The 19719-nt window shown below is 38.1% G+C and overlaps 1 protein-coding gene across 2 annotated transcripts in view; it reads left to right on the top strand.

Moving 5' to 3' along the window:
* The window catches only part of nbas (NBAS subunit of NRZ tethering complex), a 258738-nt gene that overhangs the window by 218672 nt on the left and 20347 nt on the right, over positions 1–19719 (top strand). For both annotated transcript variants that reach the window (XM_067417672.1, XM_067417671.1), the window contains exons 49-51: positions 11627–11766; positions 16584–16728; positions 16874–17002. In XM_067417672.1, coding sequence (XP_067273773.1) covers positions 11627–11766; positions 16584–16728; positions 16874–17002 — 414 coding nt within the window. The remainder of the gene's footprint in view (positions 1–11626; positions 11767–16583; positions 16729–16873; positions 17003–19719) is intronic.

The raw sequence follows: 19719 nt of genomic DNA, 5'->3' as shown, positions 1-19719 counted from the left end.
GATCATTCTGGTTGCCGCTTCTCCTTCAATCTCTCCTCTCTCATGTCACTGAACTGACAGGGGAGCTTAAGCTCATTAAATATGCAAATCTTATCCAATCCTAGCTGTGGGCGTTTACTTCCAAGTCTCCAGTGCCGCACACCCATCAAAACCCAGCGTTCAGGAGACAGCCTCAAAACCAGTGTAGAAAATAGCCTATTACTTATTAGTTATGATGTTTTTGAATGTAAAAACCACAAATACATCATTAGTTGACCTCAGACAACAGTATAAAAAAAAAAAAAAAAAACAGTTAATGACACCTTTAAGTAAGCATTTCTGGTCTAACCAGTCATGTCAACAGTTGTTGCAAGCTTGTGCCTGCTCCACCAAGCACATTTCTCTGCAATAACATTGAACAAACATGATTTCTGATTGATATTTTTAGCTATTTTATGTCCTGACCTTTTGAATTAAGCTAGCTCATCCTGTTTTACATCAATATAATTTTAAGTATTTCAGTTACTTTCCAGTCATCGTTATTTGACATTAACTAAAGCAAGCAAAATAACATTTGTTTGAAACAGGTAAATATCAATATCCAAAACAAATAGCAATAGCAATCTGCATTCTATACACACAAGGGCTTTTCATGCTGTGCTTAAGGATTATTGTCCTTCTAAACATGGCTTTTAACCCTAAGTAAAGTAGCGTTTCACACTTGCAATTTAGATACGGGGTTTGCACCTTTTTTAACCCGGAGTAAGGTTAGCGATATTAACTTTTTGCAGTATTAACCCTGCATTGCGATGCCAACCTTGTACAAATAGTTTTCACCTTGTGAAACAGAGTGGTGTTAGAATGTTACACCTAGACACTTAGCAGCAGACTACCAATCGCATACTCATATTTTTCCACAGAAACACTTTGCATTGTATAACAGTAAATTCAGCATTTGAGAGGGAAAAGGCAACCATTTAAGTGAAGAAGTGACTGATTCATTCTTACCTTTATAGTCCGAAATGTCCATTCAGTATAAACTCGAAAGTACAGTCAGCTATACGAGGATGTGCAATGCTAGAGCTTTTATGTGAACGGGTCGTGTGCTACGTTCATCCAATCAATGACACTGACCCGCAAATATGCAAATGAGAACATTAACCAACGGTTTAGTAGTGTACAGTGTAAAATGTCGGTTTGTGAATACCCAGGATTAATTGTTAACCCTGGGTTAATTATGAGCCATGTGAAAAGTTAAGATAACCCAGGATTCATTTTACCCAGGGTTTAGAATGACCCAGGGTTAGCTATTTCATGTGTGAAAAGCCCTAGTGTCTTCATTCATTTAAATATTTACAGTGCAGAAAAAACACTTGATTTGAAATATGACCATATCCAGCCCATGGATTGCAGCTGCCAGACCTACTTTATATATTCTTACTACATCATCTTTGCAAAGTCTCAGAACCGAAGCTCAGAACATATTCACAGGCATCAGATCCCTTCGGCTTTTACGTGCAGTCGTGCTGACACACACTTCTGCACCGACAAACACATCATGCATTCACTGACATAGGCATGCAGCGCCATGCTAGAGCGCACATCACAGGCCGCTGAAGAGGTACGGATATTACGCCCTGGAGTATCATTCTTTGGAAACTCAAGGGCCCTCCAGCACGGAGCAGTCGTCTTTGTACAGAGCGAAAAGATTTTGGTTTGTGTGGGTGTGTGTCAGCCTTACCTGAAAATCTTCCTCTTATGGATACAGAAGTTCACTTGTTCATATGCACTGGTTTTAGTGATTGGCTCCTACTCTTATGCTTTTTGATCCTTTCCTTCCACTTTCCTCCCTATCCCTTCCTCTCCTGTCTTTTTAAACTGGACGACCTTTATCACTCCTTCACTTCTGTGCAGGGCACAGGGGAAACGGTGGAAGTTAGGCAGTAGGTCAATGAATATTAATAAGACATTTTACACTCCTTCCAAAGGCCAGGCACGACACTTCTTTCCTCCCTCTCCCAGCACTCTTTCTTTCTCTCCTCCTGCTTGCCTTTTCCACACTGTCTTTCATCCCTCCTGTGTCATCACTCCATCCTCAGTGAATGAAAAGGATGAGTTGTACTCAACATTGACCTTATATGCCTCTTGAGGCCACAGAGCCAAGATGGGTTTTTTTGCCTAATAGCAATGCATAGAATAGCACTTTTCAGACAGTAACAGCTCGTACACACTTTTCTGCAGACAACCCAAGTATTTATTATTATATATTTTAATTCAATTTTATTTTGCTATGATTTCAGCCACCTTTAAAATATTTAATAATAAAATTAATACATTTTTTAATTATTGTTTTCAGTTTTACATGAAAATAGTTAATTATATCATTATACAAATTAAAATCAACTGAAATTCATACATTATAATTTTTATTATATTAATTAAACGTAATGAGATCAATATATTTTTAAGTTCACCATAATATTCAGTATTTATATACTATTATATATTTGAAATTTTTTTTTTTTTTTTATTTTCATTTATGTATTATTAATTGTATTAAAACACATTTTGTTAGCTTTAACAAATAATGCTTAACTAATAACAATACAAAAAAATAAAAATTAAAAATTAACTAAATTCACATATTTTCAATTAGTGTATGATGTCTATTGTTGTGTTTTGAATGCCTGAACTAGTGTTGTAGTCAAGACCACCTAAAATGAGACCAAGTCCAGCGTGTGCCGAGACAAGACCATGACCAAGGCAGGGCGAGACCGAGTCAAGACCAAGACCAGACCAGCACTCCTAAAATTCATCTAAAAAAATCCATGTCTACTATCTGAGAAATTACTTATATTTAATTAATAAATGTAATTAGAATAGTAAGACGCTATAGCGCTAATACCAATCACTGACAATAAAATTAATGGCACAGAAGTTGTATCTGAATTGGTACAATTACACATTCATGTCAAGATTAATTTAAAATTTAAACATTAACACAATTTAACATTCACGGAATCATTCATTCAACCAATTTCTTTAAAGCATCATTCAAAGATTCATTTAATAATGAAAGGTTGCCGAGTTAGCAAAGACACAGTTTAAAATTTGTAATTTTGAATGGTTTATGAATGTTTTTTTGGTTTGTGAATGTAATTTTGAATGGTTTATGAATGTTTTTTTGGTTTATGAACGTAATTTTGAATGGTTTATTGAATGTTTGTATGAATCAATGTCATTTGCAAGCACGCTTCATATTCATGAAAACGGCTGTATTGCTCTTGTGATTTTGCTTAATTATATTCTATGTTATATTTAAAAAACTACTTCTCAGAATCTTTCTCAGAATCTTTTGGCCATTTATATAAATTTTGGGCTTTTTTGAGACAACAGTAAGTTTTACATAAAATCACATTAATGATGTTAAATCAGACAATGCACCAGCAATTTAGTGATATCCTTGCCGTTGAGGTCTTGACTGGTCTCGAGATAAAATCCAGAGTCCTCTAAGTCCGAGACGAGACCAAGTACAAATGCCGTCGAGACCGAGACAAGACCAAGACCTTCAAAAATATGGTCTTAAGACCGGTCTCGAGTACTAAAACACTAGCCTGCTCTAAGATAACTATCTTAACCAGCCTTACTTATCCGTACTGGGTCAAAAGTTAGATTCGTACCTTGCCAGAATAAACCATCCTTGCATGTAAACTCAAGCTGGTCTAAGAGAGGTTTTTCTGCAGCTTGCTCATAGTGAGGCAGAACACATTCAGGAAGTAGAGCCCTTAACATTTTCATTATTTCTCTGTTTTGGGCTAAAAAAAATTCCTTAAACTGAACTTATATGATGAGTTTGACGTCACCACGTGGTCCTCCGTCCTTCTGATGTTCAGGCCCAACTAAGTCTGTCCTCTTCCTGAATGTTTCACCCTCAGACACGACCTGGCGGAGTTTACACAGTTCCTCCACGAATCCCTTTCATTTGATAAATAGAAAAACAAGATTTCAATTATGGTGTAATCCCTTTTAAGGGCTCATCTCCTGCATCTCCTCCCTGCTCTGAGCTCAGGATTGCCTTAATTTATTCATTATGCATAAGCTATTTATTATTCATTTTTGCGTATTCTGTCTGCACATACTCTTCAGAGTGGTGTTATGGAGAGGAAATCAGAGGAAGATGAAATGTCTGGGTTTTTTTTGAGACATCTGCCTGGTTTGGTCAAGCTCTTTGCCTTGGTATAATATCTGCTTTCTATCGCTTTCTTTATCTGCTGGTTTCATGCCCGATGGCAAAACTGACCAGAGATCAGTCTCAGAAATTTGCTGAGCATTGTAGTTTACCTTGGCCGGGTTGGAGGCCAGAGGTGCTATACAGCTGTAAATATGCCTCGAGTAGACTTAAGATCTAATCTCAGTGTCGGCCTGCATTTTACCCATGTACAGAATCTGTATAGCTGATGATTTGCATATACAGGTTTCTCTGAGATTCTGTAAAACAAAAAGACAGAACTGGTTAATGCACATGGTCCAGACACGTATAATATACATAACTATGTTTTCAGTGGTGTATAAAGACCTTAAATAATAAACCATTATGTTTATATTTCTTTAGAATGAGCCATTTATCTACATACAGCATGGATCCCCTTACAGTGAAGTCAGTCACCATTTTGCGGCATCATGTTTCTAAACGGACAAACTGCTCTACAGAGCGCTAGCTACTCTCATACCTTGATATCTTTGTCCTGTGTCGACCATTGTAGCTTCTCTATGCATTTCAAAAGGGAGGGGTAAGCGATGGGCAGTTGCAATTCACACCCTCGCCACTAGATGTCGATAAAATTCACACAGTTCCCCTTTAAAGTCCCAGTGAACCGGAAGTTGCAAGTGAGTTTTCGTCAGTGCTGTGACATTTTTCCAAGTGAAACGGAATATTCAACAGAGGGCAGGGTTTTACCTCAGTGTTTGGAGGGGAGTGGTTAAGCATTTTAAAACCTAAGCCGTCAAACTGCCGTCATCTGAGAAGGAACGCTGTTTCCCGAACGGAAGTTACTTTTCAGATTTTGATTAAAGGTTACCGCCACAAACTATTTTTCCAGTGTATTAACTTGCACTGATTAATTGTTCATCCTAAGACTTTTAATATGTGCTAACAAAGTAAATCGGGTCAATTTTGATTTCATGAGGACTTTAAAAGGATTGTTTACCCCAAAATTGTTGGATCCAATGTTGTTCTTGTTGGTCTTGTTTTGGACTCCATTGTATAGCGGTGTCAGTAATGTCAACTGTGACAATGCAATAACAATGCAGGATTATCAGTTTAATAAAAATAAAAAGCAATTTAAAAAAATAAAAAGCAGTTTTTAAAACCCATACCAAAACGTGACTTCAAAACCGAGGTACGTACCAAACCACTTTGAGTACCGATACGTTACATTTACCTGTCTGTCTGTCAGTGTATTGTTCTATATTTATGAATCAATCTGTCTGTCTTTCTAATATTATATTTTGATCTTTATCTATTTTTAAGTTTGCTATCGTTCTACCAATCTATCTGTAGTTCAATCTATAATTCTGTCTGTTGTTTTGACTGTTGTATGTCATCATTGTTCAGTATAATTCTGTTTATCTATATGTCTGTCATTCTATCTATCTGTTACATCTATCATTCCAATTCCTCATATTTGTTCAACTCATCATTGCCTACATATTTTTTTTTCTTTTTTTCTTTTTTGCGTCACTAGAATGCTGTATTGACAAATCAGCACCCAGGATCTGAACTAACTGGCTTAAACTAAGTTTAACGTGGGAGCTCTGTGCAGCTTCCCATCTTCAGCCATTTTCTCTCTGTTAGAGATCTGCTCTGAACTCTTCCTTTCAGAAAAAGAGAGTTGATGTTTATGCCGGGAAAGCATTATTTTCACACCTCCCCCTGATGAGTGGCTGTCTGTTGCCTCTCAGATCAATTTGCCCCTCAGCAACATGGCCGGCTTAAACAAATTGTGAATGTGTGTACACATGCATGTCCAATTCTCTATACTTATGTGCTGATGTGTAGACCTATTCATGAGCCTACATGCGCACTCGGACCAGCTATGTCTAAATATAAATAACAGATTCGGCTTGTTACTCTTACTTATTGTGCATTAATACTACATTGATCAATAGAGATCCATCTCCTCCTCAGCAACACTACATCCTGTCTCCTTCCCAGTGCCTGCTTGACAGATTAGAAGCTTTGGAGCCATTGAAGTACAAGCATCCAGTAAAACAAAAGGGACCCGCTCTTGTTCTGTCCAGTATGAAGGCGGGTAATTACCAGCCAGCCATCTCTGATGTTTATAGCATCCAGAGAGACGCAACTGTCAATGCTTAACTGTCTGCTCTTTTTGCATTTAGATAGATGAAGCAAAACAACTGAAGAATCCCTTTATAGTTCCTTCAAGATGTTATTTCTTTCCACTGGCAGCCTTTTACTATTTGGTGCTATTTAACTAAAAAGCCCCTCACAGTTTGAGTGGTATGTTTGCGTGCGTGGGTAGGCAACCATTAGCGGTCACAGGCTGAAATGGAGCCCAACCGAGTTTAAAGGAGCAACTTTCTCCAACACCACTAATGTATGACAATTTACACACTGACAGACACGAGCGCAGATGCACAGGCGCACACACTGACTAACCCTTAAATGTGCAATTGTTGTGTGTCTGCATGTGGCAGGGAGATTTCCTGCAGGTGGGAGAGTCGTTGGGAGAGTTGGAGTGGGTGGACGCCTTGAAGTGTGGCGTAGCTTGATGGCACCGCCACAAACTCATTCAGTTTGTCTAAGGATCCCCCCTCCGCACACACACACACACACACACACATACATACAGATTGTCTTTTGGCAGCGTGGGCAGATGCTCTGAAGCAGGGAGAATGGTTGCACCACCGCAAGATTTCTTCCTCTTCCCTGGGGTCTGTTTTAAAGGATGATGGGATACGGGAGGGCGGAGGATATGTCATTTTATTCTCGTCTTATCCTCCTGCCCTGGTGCTGATGTGCGTGGACGTAGTTCAGGGAAACAGACCCGCTTTATTCCACGTTTTGTCCTCTTCTAACCTGACTGTCTCTCTCATTCTTTCTCTCAGATGTGTGTGTGGGTGAATAGAGCGTGGATCTGTCTGGCTTTGCTTTTAGCACAAGCTGTCATTGCTTTTGGTTAAGCACATATTATACTAAGTGTGCACAGACCAATGTCTCTAGGGGAATTTAGCATTTGGAAGGTGAAGATTGCCACAGGAACCCTTCCACTTTGTCACTGATTAGCTCGTGAGTTTTTCGACCCGTCATCTACACCCGAGAACGTTGTCAAGGACATCGATGAAGCTTGGCAGAGGATTAGGCATTTAAAGTAGCACCTCTGAGAAGTGCAAATTTCTCAGCTAAAGTCCAAGCCTGCTTTCATGATCTACAGAAAGTGTCCAATTACTTTTAATTAAAAAAAAAAAATCTGCTTATTTAAATATAGTTCATTAAATTAAGGGCTTATACATAAATACTTGAAATTAATTTTGTAAACAAATATAATATATTCTAATATAATACATATATTATTTTTATTTGATATTAATTAGCTAAATCACTTGTCCTGTGTAGGGTTGCAGGCAGGGTTGTTGCTGTTTTTCATGCTGTCGTGAGTGTTTCTTCCTGCCGTTTTACTTTTTCACTAATTAGATAATGAATTTTTAAATCAGTGTTCAGTCCTCTAAAACCCAAGCCTGCTATCTCTTCTGCTGTTAGAATTTCATTTAGACTACCTAGTATTAGGGCTGCATTTGTAGTGGCTTCTTTTAAATTTATACAGTGAAGATTGTGCATTGTTATTTACATTTGATTATTACATTTCTGTCCTTAAATACTGTTATACTTACTTGAAAAACACAGGCTGAAGCACTGATAATTTCATCTCTGTCTTTTTTCTGTTTTGTTTATCTGTGCTCGTAATTTGTTTATTTTTTTATGCAGATTCACCTCCCTACAAAATCATCCCAAAATTCTTTCCAAATAGAGCTATATCTGGTGAAACCTTTTTATATTGCAAAAAAATATATATTGCAGTGATATTTTTGTAATATCATGCAGCATTCGTTAGTATGTTTTTGCGTTTTAATCAAAAAATTTCAAATAGAAAAACGAGGAACCTCGGTTGAGGTTGAACTGACCATGAACTAAAGTGCCTTGGTTTGCCAGCTCATTTTATCCAATTAGAAAAGAGACTGATATGGAATACAGGCTCTGTTTAGGTGTTGCCTCAATGGTTATTCTTAGATCATAATAAATGTAGGTCAAACATGATTGGCTGTAATGAGTTTATTATGCAGGTTATTAATCGTCTGAATGTGTAGGATGGTGGTTGAATGGAATTATGGTGTTGAAAATACTCAGGCCGAAGTGTCAGCTTAATTGATTTTCACATCAGTGAATAACGGTGAGACAGTAGACAACGAGAGAGTGAAAGGAAATGTGGGAATTAGATAGATTAATGCCAATATGATGAAATTGTTGCAATCTGTTCATTTATTCATGTGTGTGTGTGTGTGTGTGTGTGTGTGTGTGTGTGTGTGTGTGTGTGTGTGTGTGTGTGTGTGTGTGTGTGTGTGTGTGTGTGTGTGTGTGTGTGTGTGTGTGTGTGTGTGTGTGTGTGTGTGTGTGTGTGTGTGTGTGTATATATAAAATATACAATGAGAAAAATAAGTATTTGAACACCGTTATTTTGCTAATTCTCCCACTGGAGGGGTATGAAATTGTCATCGTAGGTTCATGTCCACTGTGAGAGACATAATCTAAATTTTTAAAATCCAGAAATCACTATATGATTTTTTATATCTATTTATTTGTATGATACAGCTGCAAATAAGTATTTGACAACCTGTCTATCAGCTACAATTCTAGCCACGCACACACACACACACAGTGGGGCAAAAAAGTTTAGCCACCAAAAGTTCTCCCACTTGAAAAGATGAGAGAGGCCTGTAATTTTTATCATAGGTGATTTTTAAAGAATTTATTTGCAAATTGTGGTGGAAAATAAGTATTTGGTCAATAACAAAAGTTCATCTCAATACTTTGTTATATACCCTCTGTTGGCATTGACAAAGGTCAGACGTTTTCTGTAAATAGCCACAGTGTTTTACACAATGTTGCTGGTAGTTTGGCCCATTCCTCCATGCAGATCTCCTCTAGAGCAGCAATGTTTTTGGGCTGCTGCTGAGCCACACAGATTTTCAACTCCCTCCAAAGATTTTCTATTGAGTTGAGATCTGGAGACTGGCTAGGCCACTCCAGGACCTTAAAATGCTTCTTACGAATCCACTCCTTCATTGCCCGGGCGGTGTGTTTGGGATCATTGTCATGCTGAAAGACCCAGCCATGTTTCATCTTCAATGACCTTGTTGATGGAAGGGCATTTAAGTTTTTTACTAAAAATCTCCCGATATATTGCCCCATTAATTCTTTCCTTTACACTGATTAGTCGTCCTGGTCCCTTTGTCGAAAAACAGCCCAAAAGCATGTTTCCACCCCCATGCTTCACAGTAGGTATGGTGCAACTCAGTATTCTTTCTCCTCCAAACACAACAAATTGAGTTTTTACCAAAAAGTTATATTTTAGTTTCATCTAACCATATGACATTCTCCCAATCCTCTTCGGGATCATCCAAATGCTCTCTAGCAAACTTCAGATGGGCCCAGACATGTACTTGCTTAAGCAGGGGGACACGTCTGGCACTGCAGGATTTGTGTAGTTTGTTACTGATATTAGCCTTTGTTACTTTGGTCCCAGCTCTCTGCAGGTCATTCACTAGGTCCAACTGTGTGGTTCTGGGATTTTTGCTCACCGTTCTTGTGATCATTTTGACCCCACAGGGTGAGATCTTGCGTGGAGCCCCAGATCGAGGGAGATTATCAGTGGTCTTGTATGTTTTCCATTTTCTATTAATTGCTCCCACAATTTATTTTTTCACACCAAGCTGCTTACCTATTGCAGATTTAGTCTTCCCAGCCAGGTGCAGGTCTACAATTTTGTTTCTGGTGTCCTTTGACAGCTCTTTGGTCTTGGCCATAGTGGAGTTTGGAATCTGACTGTTTGAGGTTGTGGACAGGTGTCTTTTATACTGATAACAAGTTCAAACAGGTGCCATTTATACAGGTCTGTGAGAGCCAGACATCTCGCTTTTTTTGTAGGTGACCAAATACCTATTTGCCACCATAATTTGCAAATAAATTCTTTAAAAATCAGACAATGTGCTTATGGGATTTTTTTTCTCATTCTGTCTTATAGTTGAAGTGTACTACCTATGATGAAAATTACAGGCCTCTCTCATCTTTTTAAGTGGGAGAACTTGCACAATTTGTGGCTGACTAGAAACATGACATTAAAAAATTTGTAGTTCACATAGTCATGGTGCTACAGGCCTGTATACTATATAGGCACATATAGACACATATTGTGTGTATTTTATGACCTCCATCACAATGGCAAGCCAAATCATCTGCCATATCCTTTAGTTTTTTTTCTCCTCAGTCATTTTGATCTGTGTTTTGCCCCCCTGAGTTTTTAGCCATTTTCTGTAATTTCTTGGAGCATGCTGGTACCATGCCATGGAATGGCTCTGACTTTTTTTTGTTTTCCCCTCAGAAATCAGACATTTTCTCAGCTGTTAAATTGTGCTCCCGTTGCACTGAAGGGAAATTAATTACTTTCTCTCCCCGCCTCCCTCTTTTGGAAGAGAACATAAGAGTTACCACAGGGGACAATTCACTCCTTTTTCCATAGAAGTCATTCCATTCTATATGTGTGCGAGTGCCAGTCTAGCCATTTCCAGCCCTTTTCCCCTTCTCCTCCCATCTTGATTGCTTTGTCTTTTCATGTTTAGTCCTTCTGCTATCTGTGCGTTATCCTGCCAGCTCTCTCAATCTGTAAACATGACGTCTTACCTTTTAGTGCTGTAGCCGGAAAGATATTCTGCCTTTCACAGATTTAGTATGTATAGTCTTTATCTGCCTTCGGTCTCAAAGATTTGCATATTTACTCTATGGTCATGTGTTTTAGAGTTGCACTTGGTATATAGCTGTTCAGTTTGCAGTCCTAAAATATGGGGAGAGAATTAACAACAACATGCACTAATGTTCAAAATTATAGGGTCGTTAAGATTTTTTTGTTCTTTTTTGAAATAAATATTTTTACTCTGCAATGATGCATTAAATTGATCAAAAGCAAAGTATCGGTCAATACTTTTACATTAACTGTTACAAAAGATGTTGAATATCTGAATAGTTATTTTCAAAGGATCCAGATATATACATTTTTTTATGACTTCCATAAGTGTATTAACCATGCAGCAGAACTGATTTCAACATTGATACTAATTAAAACATTATATATTAGAATGATTTCTGAAGGATGATGTGACACTGAAGAATAGAGTAAAGGCTGCTGAAAATTCAGCTTTGCCATCACAGGAATACGTTGCATTTTAAAATATATTAAAATAGAAAAGTGTTATTTTAAATTGTAATTATTCACAAGATATTTGCAACTTCCCTTTCAAATGTTTCAAAAGACATAACTTTCACTCTCTTTCTCTCTGCTTCCCTCCCTTTTCATAGTGCGAGATGAAAGATGTCGAGAATGAAGAAAAGCGAAACTCCTTGTTTCTGGAACTGTTGGAGTCCAGCAATAAATGGGAGGAGTTTCAACACCTTATGCTCCTCCTACAGGCGTGGCCACCAGTGACTGACAAGAGCAGGTAAGGCTTTGGTGCTGATGCTCAATTTTCAATTTACATATTCACTTATTAAATGTATTATATACGGATGATCAGAACAAGATTAGACCAGATATCATCCTGCAGGATTTTATTTCGAAATAATAACCAGCTGTAAGTACATCATCCTACTAATTTATGAGTTTAAATATTTTATTAAGTGAGACTGCTGAGTGATGAGAAAAACATGTAAGAGATTGGTTGTCAGGGGCGTCTGTCAAATATACAGTTTAACAGTAGCAGTAAGTATTTTACCTTTCTTTTTTCCAAATTAATATGCTTATACATCTCTGTTGTTCATTTCTATGTTGTCTTTCATCAATTATATGCATACAGTGCTCGAAGTGGAGCGGTACTCACCGTATATCGCCACTTATACATTTTACTCTTAAGCGTTACTGCACGTTTTCGTGCGTGCTGCTACTTCTCGCTTTTATAACGGATCAATTGACTGTGAATGAAGCACAATTGTTTAATTAAGTGGCAAGTATTAAGATTTGCACGTTCCTATGCAACGCTTAAGATAAAATGTGCGACCCATTTGATTTTTTTTTATTGAGAATGTAGTAAAACACTATAGAAAAAGTCAGCCATGATCTAAAACAGCCACTAAAATGACTTAATAAAAATAGGGGAAAACATCATCCTGCAAGCTTTTTACACTTATGATGACAACATTTACTAGAATTTATCACATTCTATTGTGTTTATTGTGTAAATTTTTGTATGTATACTGCACCTGTGGCATGTTGTAGCTGTAGTTACTAACTGTGTTGTTATTTTTCATAACAAATACTATAGATTAAAAAAGAAAGAAAAACGTTAATATTGGCCTGCATGATAATGAGCCGTCAATGGTCTTGCTTTGTAAATAAACCTTTATTGTAACAAATGCTATAGTTAAACAATTACAAGAACTACACTCACCTAAATGATTATTAGGAACACCTGTTCAATTTCTCATTAATGCAATTATCTAATCAACCAATCGCATGGCAGTTGCTTCAATGCATTTAGGGGTATGGTCCTGGGAAAGACAATCTCCTGAACTCCAAACTGAATGTCCGAATGGGAAAGAAAGGTGATTTAAGCAATTTTGAGCGTGGCATGGTTGTTGGTGCCAGACGGGCCGGTCTGAGTATTTCACAATCTGCTCAGTTACTGGGATTTTCACGCACAACCATTTCTAGGGTTTACAAAGAATGGTGTGAAAAGGGAAAAACATCCAGTATGCGGCAGTCCTGTGGTCGAAAATGCCTTGTTGATGCTAGAGGTCAGAGGAGAATGGGCAGACTGATTCAAGCTGATAGAAGAGCAACTTTGACTGAAATAACCACACGTTACAACCGAGGTATGCAGCAAAGCATTTGTGAAGCCACAACACGCATAAAATTGAGGCGGATAGGCTACAACAGCAGAAGACCCCACCGGGTACCACTCATCTCCACTACAAATTGGAAAAAGAGGCTACAATTTGCACACCAAAATTGGACAGTTGAAGACTGGAAAAATGTTGCCTGGTCTGATGAGTCTCAATATCTGTTGAGATATTCAGATGGCAGAGTCAGAATTTGACAGTAAACAGAATGAGAACATGGATCCATCATCCTTGTTACCACTGTGCAGACTGGTGGTGGTGGTGTAATGGTGTGGGGGATGTTTTCTTGGCACACCTAAGCATTGTTTCTGACCATGTCCATCGCTTTATGACCACAATATACCCATCCTCTGATGGCTACTTCCAGCCAGATAATGCACCATGTCACAAAGCTTGAATCATTTCAAATTGGTTTCTTGAACATGACAATGAGTTCACTGTACTAAAATGGCCCCCACAGTCACCAGAGCTCAACCCAATAGAGCATCTTTGGGATGTGGTGGAAAGGGAGCTTTGTGCCCTGGATGGGCATCCCACAAATCTCCATCAACTGCAAGATGCTATCCTATCAATATGGGCCAACATTTCTAAAGAATGCTTTCAGCACCTTGTTGAATCTATGCCACATAGAATTAAGGCAGTTCTGAAGGTGAAAGGGGGGTCAAACACAGTATTAGTATGGTGTTCCTTGATTTTGAGCAGATTGAGCATATATATCTGAGCAGATTGTGAAATACTCAGACCAGCCCGTTTGGCACCAACAACCATGCCACACTCAAAATGGTTTGAATCACCTTTCTTTCCCATTCTGACATTTAGTTTGGAGTTCAGGAGATTGTCTTTCCCAGGACCACACCCCTAAATGCATTGAAGCAACTGCCATGTGATTGGTTGATTAGATAATTACATTAATGAGAAATTGAACAGGTTTTCCTAATAATCCTTTAGGTGAGTGTATATATATCGATGTATATGTGTATATGAAGCAAGCTTTTTTCTTGTTAGATGTCTTTGAATTGGATGTGATTGCAAGTTTGATTGAGGTAAATTGTTGTGTATTATATAACTGAATGAGTTTTCAAGGTTAACGTCGAGGCTGCCAGAATGTGCGCTGATGATCGGAGAGCCGTTCCGTATCCGGATCAATAGACAGAAACAGAGAATATAAGCTGGCTGATTATGCATTGTGCCAAGCTTTCAAATAGCTTGAGGCTTTTTGTTTTCATGAAGAGTTTTGAATTATCATTCTTTGAGAAGACTGCAGACCGTGTGTGTGTGTGTGTGTGTGTGTGTGTGTGTGTGTGTGTGTGTGTGTGTGTGTGTGTGTGTGTGTGTGTGTGTGTGTGTGTGTGTGTGTGTGTGTGTGTGTGTGTGTGTGTGTGTGTGTGTGTGTGTGTGTGTGTGTGTGTGTGTGTGTGTGTGTGTGTGTGTGTGTGTGTGTGTGTGTTTTTGTCATCATGCTCTTGGCATTTAAACAAAAGGTGAGTGCGATAGGGGGCCAAATGTAGAGAGGATAAAGGAGAGTTTGAGTATACATTCATTTATTCAGAGTTCACAGACGTTTTTTTTGTGTGACCATGTGCACCATTGAGATTCAGGTGGCACATTCGCTGTCTTCTGAACACCTGTCTTGTCGCTTTTCATTTTGTCTTGCTTTAGTAAGTCCCAGAAAAGGCCATCTTAATGGAAATCAATTTAAATCGACACACCGCGGAGCTCTGTATGGCAGCCTTTTCTTAGAGGATACATGACACTGGCTTCACTATGATCATTTTAAAGTATCTCTATTGTTTTGTTTAGGTTTTTTCCCCTCATTAGAGTTCTGAAGTTTTCATTTGGCTGAACTTTTTTTTTGTTTGTTTTTTTTGTTTTAAAGGGATAGTTCACCAAATCATCATTTACTCACTCTCATGTCATTTCAATCCTGTATGACTTTCTTTATTCTGTGAAAAATTAAAGAATATTATTTTTTAGTCCATAAAATGGAAATCAGTGGTAACGAAAACTGTTTGGTTACCAAAAATCTTCAAAAAATCTTTTTTTTTTTTTTTTTTTAGTTTCTAAGAACGAAACAAGGATGAGTAAATGACGACAGAATTTTAATTTTAAATAATTTCCTGTAATTCTTCTCTTAAGAACGGAAATTGAATTTCTGATTGTATCTGCATTCATATAATATCCATAGATAAGGCAGTAAACAATGAAATGTATGTCATTATTCACACACTAATATTGTTCTAGACTTGAATGTTGTTTTTCCATGAAATACAAAGAATTTTTTTCAAATCTCACTACTATTTTAATAATGACCACAAGCTGTTGAATTCAAATATTCTGAAGTTATACAATAAGTTTGAGTGGTTTACTCATCAAAATCAAATATGGTAATGACACAGATTGAATGCCACTAATATCAAAAATAATTGGCTTTTTGCATTTCTCATAACCAAACACCAGTGTCAAACGTGCCAGTGCCATATGAGATTTGAGAGCTTTGGCAGCTCAACTTAAATTTCGGTTTATAGCTTCAGAAGACTTATAATACAGTGCATGAGTTATATAGACCATTTTATGGCACCTTTTATGGTGCTTTTATTGTTAAAATCGTTGTTTTATAGAGAAGATTCTTCAAAATTCTCCTGTTGTGTTACTCTGGGGGAAAATGGCAGCATATGGGTTTAAAAATGATATGAGGGTGAGGAAATAATGAAATGTTCATTTAAGGAAGTTTTCATAACCAATCCATGTATCTGTCAACTACTGTAATAATTGTAATTTAGTTTCCCAGGTTCCTCATTGTCAATGGAACTGTGGATTTTGTTATTATCTACAATAACTATGGAAAGCATTCTGTGTATGAAAGGCCAACTTCAATTATACGAGGAATTAGTGTGTGTGTGCGATTGATTATGATTATGTGTGTTTATCTCAGTCGGCAGTGGAGTTTGTTAGAAAGCTCCTCTCATCTCTCATAAGAAGTCAGGAGATAAGCATATGCGCTGTTTTATAGCGGCAAGTGTGTAATATGCCATGATAATTATGATTGGATTTCTTTTTCATTATACAGATCCTTTCCTATTAAAAGTTTCACGGTACCACATGAACTTTCATGATTTTCTTTCCATGCCATTGCATGTTTACAGTGTGTGTGCGTGTGCGTGCGCGCGTGCGTGCGTGCGTGCGTGCGTGCTTGTGTCTCCAGTCAAACCCCACATTATGAGGATAAAATGTCTCTACAAAGATGGCAATATCTGAAATCCTTGTTCGTGTTGGGCCATTTTTTGGTCCTCATTAGGAAAACAGCTTATAAACCGGACTAAATTATGTTATTATTTTTTTGAAAATGTAAAAATCCCCATAAAACATGAAAACACAACGAGTGTGGTCTGAACACCTTTTAAACATATTTGTCTCTACACAGGCTGGAGACGGAGCAGAACCCCTGGGTGTGTCTCACATCCGCCCTGCTTACACACTCCTCTATCTTTTCCCAAATCAACATCGGGAATGAGGTTCTAACTATGTGCCGCTCTCTTTACCCGACCAAACACAAACTTAACCCCCAGGTAAGAGTGTGGGTGTCTTCATCACCAAGCATTGACAGCACTGACAGTGTGTGCTTTTCCTGTCAGTGTTAGTTAGTTTAGTGAGTTTGGCTCTGCTATGTTGATTGTAGCATGACATGTACCCTTCACTTCCATTCTCTTTTAGTGCATCGGGAACATTTGCTCTTTGTTGTTGAACACTGGTCTAAAGCTGCCTGCTCTGAAGTTGATGACCGAGAGCGAGGATGAGCATCTGCACAAACTGACCCAGGATCGGATCAGAAACATCACTGATGTAAGTCTCATTCTGACTGTGTTCTCTCTCGTAGACTCCACAATGTTGCAGATGGCCCAGTAACCACTGGGCCACAGTGGTTACAATATACAGGGAGGGAAAAAAGTATTTAGTCAGCCACCAATTGTACAAGTTCTCCCACTTAAAAAGATGAGAGAGGCCTGTAATTTTCATCATGGGTACACTTCAATTATAAGAGATGGAATGAGAAAACAAAATCCAGAAAAGCACATTGTCAGATTTTTAAAGAAATTATTTGCAAATTAAGGTGGAAAATAAGTATTTGGTGACCTAAAAAAAAACACTTATAATCTCCCTCGATCTGGGTCTCCACGCAAGATCTCACCCTGTGGGGTCAAAATGTTCTCAAGTATTGTGAGCAAAAATCCCAGAACCACAGGGGGGACCTAGTGGATGAGAGAGCTGGGACTAAAGTAACAAAGGCTACCATCAGTAACACACTACACAGTTCCTGCAGTGCCAGACGTGTCCCCCTGCTTAAGCTAGTACATGTCCGGGCCCATCTGAAGTTTGCTAGAGAGCATTTGTATGATCCAGAAGAGGATTGAGAGAATGTCATATGGTCAGATGAAACCAAAATAGAACTTTTTGGCAAAAACTCAACTTGTCGTGTTTGTAGGAGAAAGAATGCTGAGTTGCATCATACCTACTGTGAAGCATGGGGGTGAAAACATCATGTATTGCGGCTGTTTGTGATTTTCTGGATTTTTTCTCATTCTGTCTCTTATAGCTGAAGTGTACCTATATTTTCTGGGAATCTATACCATGGCGTTGAAACTTGTACACTCTACCAGTTTAGCTAATAGAACCGTTTGAATAAACTCCGGATGTTATAGTACTTCATATTTTGAACGAGCTTTATCAGATTATTCGGATTCAATTACAAAAGGTTTTAGTGAAGTGAACATAGTTGAGAGGTTCACAGATTGGAGAGCCCTGTCCATTGGCCGATCTGACCTAGCCATTTTATTATTTTTGGCCCGAGGTCACCATGCATTTTATAAAAGTGACCCCCAGGTTAAATGATTTAACTATTCCTGTGTTAATAGCAGTAAGGGAAAAAGGGAGATCAGTCATGACCTGTTGCTGGACGAATCTAACGGTCAAGGGTGTATTCATGTCAGCCAGCCTCCGCTGTCACTAGTAATGTGGATTCAATTAAACTAAACTGATTGTTGACACCAGAAGTGACTATGAATCAGATAGGAGCTATCAGAGCAAGCTTGCATCTGACCGTAACCTCTATCTCTCACTGACTGCAGGTTAGATAAAAGCCAAGCCCTCACAGCAGCATCACTTAATTTATCCTCTCAGGTCTGCTAGAGGGCCAGATAAGCAATGGCTGCTGTAGGAATGACTACACATTAAAAACCAAACACGTAGGCTCTTTCCAAAGACCTTCGGAAACATGATATGATTAATTTGCATTTTGTACATGCTTTTAATCTAAAGCAATTTACTCCACACTAATTTCTGCAATTCCCTGGTATCAGCCAAGGGTTAAATGCTTTGCTCAGCTGCATAATGGTGGGAAGTCGCAACAATGATTCTGCATACTTTCCTTTTTCTTTTTTGCTGTAATTATAAGGGAAATCTGCTAAATTAAATATGGTAAAATTGCTGGGAGTTCTACACTCTTTAACTGAATCATTTTATTTGGGGTGATATGAGAAATCACATTTTCTAAGTTTTATAACTTACTTTACTCATTAAAAGTAAGATGTAAAGTCTTAAAAGGATGCATTATAATGCATTTAAACATATTTTGACCCACTAAGTCACTGTGACCAAGCAGGTCAGTTACTATTGCTTTTAACCCTCTAATGCTCTTCAGTCACTTTTGACTGAAACAAAATGAAAATAAATGTTGATTTATTTAAAAATTATAAATTCATCTGAAAGGTACGACACTGGCTATATGAACACAACAAAATGGACATGATTTGACAAGACTAAATTGTCATGCTTGTACTCTTCATAGTCAAAAATGACTGCCTTAAATGGAACATACTGAAACTACGGGAAATTCTGCCAAAACTGAGTGCACTGGCATATCTTTCCCAAAGATCTCACTGTTCAGAACGAGTGACTGAAGTTTGTTTTTAACTAGGTCCCTTATCATAGAGCACAGCTTGAACTGCTACGCTACCACCACAGCTAACCACGATGCTGTTAGGGTTCACCTAAAAATTCATCATAGCCCAAAAACTGACTAGGGAACTGACTGGATAAGCTGAGTCTCAGAAGGATCAATTAGAGCTCACATTCTCACTGACTCTAGATCAGATAAAGCCATGAAACTGAGAGAAGCTCACTTAAAATGAGGGTAATCTCTTTCTCTCGGGGCAATGGTGATGTTCTTTCATCTCCAAATCTGGCAGAGAGATGGTGAAAAGGCAGAAAGAAAGAAATAGGTGAATATGGGTATGTTGTTGGCTTTTTTTTCTTTTCTTTTTGCAACAAGATGCTTTGTTTTTAGCATCTTGATGAACATGTGTGGTTCAGGTATTCCATATACGTTGCGGGGGACAAAATATCCCCACAAGCAGAGTATTACGATAAATTTCTGTTCTTGTGAGGACATTTTATTTTTTTGTCCCCATAAGGAAAACAGCTTATAAATCATACTAAATGATGTAAGGGGATCCAATATGCAGTTTTTACAGTATAAAAATCATTGTTTAGAAAATCCCCAT

Source organism: Pseudorasbora parva, chromosome 15 (assembly GCF_024679245.1).
Source record: "Pseudorasbora parva isolate DD20220531a chromosome 15, ASM2467924v1, whole genome shotgun sequence".
Classification (NCBI taxonomy): domain Eukaryota; kingdom Metazoa; phylum Chordata; class Actinopteri; order Cypriniformes; family Gobionidae; genus Pseudorasbora; species Pseudorasbora parva.
Note: the sequence above shows the minus strand (reverse complement) of the source record. Positions and strands in the feature narration are given on the sequence as shown.